Here is an 8,596-nt window from a genome sequence, read left to right as displayed (position 1 = left end):
TACCAAGGTCAAGTTTATACCATCCACGGAATCGAAAAACATTGCCTCCAGGTCTTGTTCTCCAACGATTCTATCCACTCATAATCTCTCTGCTTTCTAACGTTTGCTTTACCTTGGATAGCACAAGTCAACACACACGGAGATGGTTAGCCAATTTGGGCGGCGTTTTTCATCATCAATCGCACTCTTCTCAACGCATCTATGATTTCAGGCATCTTTGTCCCTGCCGCCTTCTCTCTGATTTTGTTTCAGCTCCCCTGACATCTTAGAGTCCTTCTCATATTCCGCGGCCATATTACTTGTAAAACGGATATTGTTTGTTTGTTTGTCGTTTAACGCCGCACTCAGCAATATTCCAGCTATATGACGGCGGTCTGTAAATAATCGAGTTTGGACCAGACAATCCAGTGATTGACCTCATGAGCATCGATCCACGCAATTGGGATACGATGACATGCATCAACGAAGTCAGCGAGCCTGACCACCCGATCACGTTAGTCGCTTCTTACAGCAAGAATAGTCGCCTTTTACGGCAAGCATGGGTTGCTGAAGACCTAGTCTAAAAACAACAACCGGATATTGAATGAGAGAGTATGGATTTACACTGCTTTTTGTATTCCTTGTATTCCATCAATATCACGGCGGGGGACACCAGAAATGTTTTTTGTTTGTTTGTTGTTTAATGCCGCACTCAGCAATATTCCAGCTATATGACAGCGGTCTGTAAATAAGCGTCACACATTATACCCATGTTGGAAATCTTTGACGTGACGAGCGAACGCTTTTACCAACAGACTACCCCACCGCCCTAAAACGGAAAAACCTCCTAAGGTTCATGAGCGGCAACCAAGCTGAATATGCAATATTATGGTCTAAGGGGGCCAACTCTTCCCAGTGTTACAATTCATTCTCTCGAAAACTACACCTTGTATCAGTTCACGTTTGATTGAAATAACAAAAGAGATTGCACACATTATTTCAGATACACGCCTAATGGTCAAACTGAGAAAGAATCTCTTGAATCCTGGAGTGTTGGCTTGATGGTACAGATCTGAAGAAAGTCGTACAAAGCTGCTTCTAATGTGATACAAGTACATACCTGCACATACCAGATCACGTGATCTACCTAACACGACAAGAGGCGGGCGGTTGTAGTTATTCCAGGAACCAGGAAGAGAGGCGACTTCAGGGAAGAGAGCTCCACGTTGTAATAGAGGTATATCACATATTTAGACGCCATTGCACATACACACGTATAGATTTTACATTATGTGACAGTACATTGTTGTGTTGCCTGTGTTTTAATGTATACACGTGAGGGCAGAGGTTTGACTTTAACACAGAGAGTAGACTTGACATTGACATATCCAGCAGGACTCCACCATGATTACATCCATATAGTTCTGTAGGATGTCAGGTAGCAGCTGAATCGTCATCGCTGGTGAAAGGCTACACACTCAAGATTACTGTTATCACGATCAATTAACACGGAGCTAGGCAGACAGATTTTCGTCTGCTTTTATCTGAGGTCAGTGTACAAGTTGTTACCGGTTATAAATAACGAAAGTAGAAATTAGCTGAAACGTCTGCTGGTGTCCACCCACCTACCCCGCACATTAGCATACTCGGGTCATTTGATTGGCTGACTAAGTGAAGGTAGCGTTTTATGTACATTAACATGCGTGCTGGAAACACCACATGAACGATAGGTAAGTTGTTCAGGTCGGGGGAGGTGTTGTGGCGATAACAAGGTTGGATCAGAGTTATGTCCCTTTAAGCATCATCGACTTGCATGTATGTTTAATATCAGTCATATGAGAGTATATGCCTGTATGATTTTGTCTGTTGTGTGTGTGTGTGTGATGTGTGTGATGTGTGAGTATTTGAGTGTGCGTGTGAGCGTGCGTGCGTGCGTGCGTGCGTGCGTGCGTGTGTGTGTGTGTGGACAATCCGTATCCGGTCATGAAGACAATGAAGACTTTAAGCTTTTACTCATCCATGAAGTAAACGTTTGTTGCCTGACGTTGCACAGCAGAAGCGAACACCTGGTGTCGACATTGATTTCCAGGTATATATTCACGTAATTTTCACCACTGTTTTGCCTTAGATGGAATGCGCTTCGGCAGATACTGGTTATTCTTTGGCGTTGTCGATTTTTATTAAATCTTAATGTAGTACTTCACAGAGGAGAGTGCGTATCCCAAAACACGCAAATATTTGACGACGGTTTAAAACACGTGTCTACTCGCCGTCTTGACCTGGTAAGGTCACGTGAGGGGTGTGGGGTGACAGGCAACCAGGAAGTAAAGTATTGAAGTACGTGCAGTACTCGGGGGAGGTGTGGTGTGTGTTTCAAACCTGATTTACCTTTCACTACAAGAAGCTATAACATCAACCTGTGTTTATGGAAATGGGTCCATGGCTTAAACGACTGTTGTTCTTGTTTCGGTTTGAAATTGGTCTACTGTAAGATTGTTGAATTAAGATCGTTGTATGAAACTAATTTTAATATCCATGTGCATTAATTCTATGTCATGTGTTTGAAAAACATGGCATATATTCCACCCAGTCTCTCCACTTCATGGAATGTACATATTCATTACTTAGGGGAAAACGTGAAATAGTATCATGATACTGTGTGGTATTTGATTTTCAGGGCAACTTACGTAAAGCATAATCAACAAGAGTGATGTTCCACAGATAAACATGCAATGGGGCGCCCGGTTGTCACGTTGGGGATGATGCATTCATGTACATGTTGTATGATTCTGTCTATAACATGTGCATATATACTTCACTAAACTATCGGTTTGGCTTCAGATGGCGACCGCTAAGAATCTGACAGAGAACCACCTCACCTGTGTCATCTGTTCTGAGGTGTTCACAGACCCTGCCACACTTCAGTGTCATCATACATTCTGCAAGTCCTGTCTGCTGAAATACATCAACACACAGCCTGAAGCAGTACAAGCCAAGTCCATACCATGTCCCTCCTGTAGACAACTGACGAATGTGACCAACCCTGACAGTCCAGTAGAGGAGTGGGTCAGTCAGCTGAAACCAAGCCATGTCATACAGGGGCTGATGGACGACTTTGGACCCGACACAAAGGGTAATCAGCGTATAATTCTACTGCCTGACTAATATACCTTTTTGAAAGGTTTGAAAACAACCACACACGTGTGGATAGATGAGCATTCACTCATAGAATTGATTATTATGACTTCATGTTAATCGATTTTGATGCAGGATAAATATTTCTTTCTTGCAAAGGCAAAAAAATTACATTCTGTTTCTGACAAAGAGCTTGCGGTGAACTCAAATACCTATTACCATAATTTTATGAAATCAACATGAATTTCATGTCCTACCCCTTCCACGTCGTCATTCCTTTTTGTTATATCATTGTCAGTTATTAATACAATTTGTATGACAAGCTAGCATCTAAAAGTCACAATTTGTGTCTGCTTATCCTGAATAGGGACTACAATATATGTCACAGCTAAGAAAGGGTTGTGTTGGCAGAACTGTGGGGTTGATCTTAGTTACAGGTAATCCTACTGGCTGTGCCATGGCCCTACATTGTTACAAAGCATGTTAAATGAAAACGTTTATGTTCAGTTCAGTCTTTCATCTATAAAGACGCTGTAACGCCCGCAGTTTCTAATATGCATCTGTTATTGCATATCTAGTCAGCAAATAATAATCTTGTGATTATGACTACCTGTACGTCATGATTGACCAGGGAGTGCTACATTGTTAGACGGCATCATTGTTTCATTACAACCTGTGTCATATGATGTGTTCACCTGCAGAAAGGGCGTGGCCGTTTGTGACAAAACTAATGTGTTACCGGTTATTATTTCTTTAGATGGTGTGCGATTCTTATCATTTTTTTTGATAATAAAATTAAGCACACTTGTTTTTGTAGGTGTGGAGGAACACTTGTGCAGTGTTTGTAGAAAACAAGGAAAGACAACTCCAGCCACTTCTTGGTGCTCTGTCTGCGATGTTGTGCACTGTGAAGGATGTCTCCAGATGCACAACATGATGCCAGGGTTGTGTGACCATGAAGTAGCTCACTTGTCTGATCACACCAAAATAAAGGTCAAGCGTCGCTTCATGTGTAAAGTCCACAGAGATGAAAAGGTGAAGTTGTTCTGTAAAGACTGCAAGCAGGCAATATGCACGATATGCTGCAGTATAAAACACAGGGCATGTAAGGATGTTGATACAATAGAGAGTATGACCCCTCTTGTGAAGGGACAACTGACAAGCAAACTAGAGAAACTTGGAATCAACGTTGCAGCTACGAATAATATCATAACCTGGAGAAAATCTACAATTCAAGATGTGAAGAGTAATTCACAAACCCTTAAAGATCAAGTCATAAAGACACGAGAGACAGTGATGCGTGTTATTTTAAGAAAAGAGAAGCAACTCCTTGGTGACATCGACAAAGCTACTGATGAACAATTACGTGAGTTACAAGCAGATATAAAATTCCAGGAGATCGAGCTACAGATGTACCAGCAGCAGTATGAGTTCACAGCCAATGCTGTGACGTCCAACTGTGAGTCGGACATGTATGCCGTCTATGAGTCGATGGGTGAGACGTCTACAGACATCAGAGACACGGACAACAGGCCAGCAGCAGGAAGGGTTGTATTGACACACGACCTGGACAAGCTGAGTAAAGCAGTTGATGAGCTACAGCTGGGGGAGGTTCAAGTCGTCCATGATGTGAGTGACCCCGAGTCTTCTCCTGTTCTACATCACACCATTGATTGCAAGGAAGGTGGGGACAGGAAGGATCCTTCGGTGCGTGACTTGACAGTGTTGACTGTTGATGGCATCAAAGTGGTGGTAGTTGCAGATTACAATAACAAGAGACTCAAAACATATTACACATCAAACTTCAAATCCTTTGATAATCAGCTTCTGCTTTCTAGTGAGCCTTGGCAAATAGCAAAGTTAAGTGAGAGTCAGATAGCGGTCAGTGTTCGAGACAGTCAGGAAATAGTTACAGTGAATGTTACCCCAGATCCTGTATTGCTGTCAACTATCAAAACAAGAAAGAAGTACTACGCCCTGGCCTGTCTGAGTCCTTCACAGCTGGCGGCAGGTACATGGAGACAGTCTTACTCTGTGGACATACTGGACATGACAGGGAGGATACTGAGGTCTATCAACACGGGGGTGATAGGGACTCCAGACTACATCCATGTCACCAGAAACAAGAACTTGATAGTCAGTGAAGGAGCAGTAAAATCCCTTGTATGTGTGACCAGTGAAGGAGACGCTGTTTTCACCTACACTCCCACAGGAGACAGAGCTCTGGCACAACCTCAGGGTGTCACAACAACCAGCACAGGAGACATCCTGCTTGGAGACAAACGCTCCCACAAGGTGATTCAGCTGACAGAGTCGGGGCAGTTTGTCAGAGATGTCCTCACACAACAGGATGGTCTGGAATATCCTGGTGGTGTCTGTCTTGATGCTGGCGGCCTGCTGTATGTTACGTCTGACAGATATGTAAAAGTATTCAAATTCTTCAGGCGCTGAATATGGAAATAGAGATCATTTTGATCTTGATACACAGTTGAATCTTTCAAAAGTTGACTGCTGCTTTAGGTCAAGATCGGATCCAGTTTTTCCCTTACACAAGTAGTCCATCATGTCATTGGTTAAATACAGGACGACCTAACACCAGTAGTAGTCTGACCTGATAGAAGTACTTCTCAAGTACATTTGTGAAAGGAACGCACAATGAAAGCACTGAAAGAGGACAACACCACACGAGAGATCACGTGACCTAGACAGTTTTGTTGTTTCATGTTGTTTATAGAACAGTAATGTTGTGTTTTGTATTGTACTATATATCTGACGTGTGTTGTCATGGAGAAACCTGTTCACATAATTGTGCATGCTACCGGTCTCTAGATTATCAGTTCGACAACCCATCTCCTAATTTTTTAAAGGGGCGCTTAACTCTTATAAAATACCACTAGCATTCGGTGATCTACAGCGGATATAATAATGTGTTGATGCTGTAAGAACTGGTTGAGTTTAGTAAATGTACTAATTTGTATCAGTTATTTCCACAATCTGGGGTACTGAGTAGAGTATAATAGTAACGACATTCAACTCCATTCGGACAATACACTCTCTCTCAGTCATATCCCAGACACATAGGAGATAAGGAGATCTTTGCCGTACCGATGTTCAAGGAAAACAATGCTATACACCCATGCAGGTGAATTTGTATTCATAGTTTACAAGGGACAGGGTTTGGTTTGACAGGTGATCAAAGGGACACAACTCTGTGCAGAAATATGTATAGTAATGTTTTCACACTATGAATGAGTGACATATTTCATCCATCATTGTGTATTCCAATAGTTCGTGATACATTTTAATTGCTAAACGTGTTGAGATCTGTATATAATAGTCAAATGCACAGTAAAACATTTTCAAGGGTAGAAGTTGCAAATTATTTGTCATTTCACAGTTCTTGACTTGTTGTCAATCATGTTGTTAGATTGACAGGTGGCGATAGGTTAATTGATAGAGATACTTGTATCCCTTCTGTGGCTAATTTCATTGATTGCATAATTTGCCTTGATCTATATTCGTATGTCATTTCTATGAATAAAACTACTTTACTTTACTTTTCTGGAGACAAGAATAGTTCAGTGTTTGAAACAGAATGTATCAATGAAAACACAGATGCTTTTATCAAAGCTCTAAGGTTTATTCATGTTTTTCTCATTCAGTGTACCAACAAATAGCCCTCACACCATGCCACTTGCCAGTCTACGACACCGGCATCGATATGACAAAGTCAGAAGTCGCCAAGATTGCCTTATTATGCATGGCACTTTGTCCCTCCTGGGTAATGAGTTGTATGATATTAACAAGCAACTGTATGGATCCTTACCCAACTGTGACAGCATCTGTATCCACCATTTTGCTTATATCTTCATCAAAGTATACTTTGAGAGGTCACCATCTATTTAGTTGCTTGTTTGATTTCATCAAAGTCAACCCTGTCAATCCCAAAAACATCCTATGATGTATCCGAAGAAAAATAGGTATGCATGATTCAGGGATGGTCGTTGTTTGTGCGAGTGAGTTGCCTGCATTACTGTAGCCATTAGTGAGTGAGTGAGGGGCCAACATTACTGTAGTTATTAGTGAGTGAGTGAGTGAGTAAGTGAGGGCGCCTTAATTACTGTAGTCATTAGTGAGTGAGTGAGTGAGTGAGGGGCCTACATTACTGTAGTCATTTGTGAGTGAGTGAGTGAGTGAGGGGCCTACATATATGTAGTCATTAGTGAATGAGTGAGTGAGTAAGTGAGGGCGCCTAAATTACTGTAGTCATTAGTGAGTGAGTGAGTGAGGGGCCCACATTAATGTAGCCATTAGTGAGTGAGTGAATGAGTGAGTGAGTGAGTGAATGAGTGAGTGAGGGGCCTACATAACTGTAGTCATTAATCAGTGAGTATATTAGTATGTATATATATTAACTCCATGTAGCTACTCAGCATTCACCTGATGAAGGGACAAGAAGTAGCTCTGAAACGTCGTCACAAAGAATAATGTTACCCATAAAATGTCTCCTGTGTTCGTATTCTTTCAACTTCAAACAACTTCAAAACTTCCCCGATGTCCTGGACTCCTTTAGTGCTGCACTTATTGAAGTAGCCACATGGCAGATTGGATATGTACATAGGCCTCAAGTATGTAATGCCACTTTGACCAAAACCTGCACTGTTTCTACGGTTATAACGAACTCAAAGGGACCACCAGTTTTAGTTTATTGTAACCTGGTTCGTTATAAGTTTATATACAGCAAATGTACGGGACTAAAAAAACTGTTCGTTATATCCGCCGGTTCGTTATAAGCGTGTTTGTTATAAACGTAGTTTACTGCATGTAGATTTTGTACCAGCTTACACTGGCAGTATCATGGGTCAACCAATCTTCTGTACCAAGTTTAGAAATGCAAAATGTCTAACCAAAGTTAGATTTAAACACCAGCCAACACATACATATGAATATCTAACCAATGACCAGAAAGCCGTTTCCCTTTGGTTTCAACTAAGTCCCTATGTATATATTTCTGTATACGACCCCCAGTGTATTATTCAAGTCTCAATGTGTCATGTGACCGGGTGTGGACAGAGTGACTCGTGCAACACATATCTGTCATTCACAGACAAACATTCTGTACATCATTGTTTACATCCAAGGAAACTCTCGTCAAGTCACTTGTAAAACATTGCTTCAGAAACACTGAATTATCCTAGCTGGTTTGAAGAACAAAGCAGTGCAATATCTTCAGCTTCTGAATCCTGCATTGTCTCTACACACCCACCTCAGCACTAAGAGGCTACGTACACGTGACATCACAGACATTTAAAACATTTCAGGAGAAAATGTATACCCGTATATCGTACTTGGTCGGAATTAATAACAGTTATAATTTCACTCTGTGAACTAAGTGGGGTACATGGAATGTTTTAGTCTGACTTGAGTGTTGGTATATTGTGGCACAAATAGGGTGTTGCCCTTTCTTTAGCTGTAATAGGGA

The 8,596-nt window shown here is 41.5% G+C and overlaps 1 protein-coding gene across 1 annotated transcript; it reads left to right on the top strand.

Moving 5' to 3' along the window:
- Positions 1–1,147: 1,147 nt before the first annotated feature.
- LOC124127740 (tripartite motif-containing protein 2-like) lies at positions 1,148–6,735 on the top strand. Its single transcript, XM_048383111.1, has 3 exons — positions 1,148–1,216; positions 2,821–3,112; positions 3,932–6,735. The coding sequence occupies exons 2-3, from the start codon at positions 2,821–2,823 to the stop codon at positions 5,563–5,565; spliced, it is 1,926 nt and encodes a 641-aa protein (XP_048239068.1). The 5' UTR covers positions 1,148–1,216; the 3' UTR covers positions 5,566–6,735.
- Positions 6,736–8,596: the final 1,861 nt, after the last annotated feature.

Source organism: Haliotis rufescens, unplaced genomic scaffold, assembly GCF_023055435.1.
Source record: "Haliotis rufescens isolate VD_foot unplaced genomic scaffold, xgHalRufe1.0.p SCAF_44, whole genome shotgun sequence".
Classification (NCBI taxonomy): Eukaryota; Metazoa; Mollusca; class Gastropoda; order Lepetellida; family Haliotidae; genus Haliotis; species Haliotis rufescens.
Note: the sequence above shows the minus strand (reverse complement) of the source record. Positions and strands in the feature narration are given on the sequence as shown.

Bases quoted from the DNA above. Each gene is read 5' to 3' on its own strand.
- LOC124127740 (XM_048383111.1), top strand. From the start codon at position 2,821: ATGGCGACCGCTAAGAATCTGACAGAGAACCACCTCACCTGTGTCATC. The intron at 3,113-3,931 runs GTAATCAGCGTA...TTGTTTTTGTAG, and splicing joins CTTTGGACCCGACACAAAGG to GTGTGGAGGAACACTTGTGC.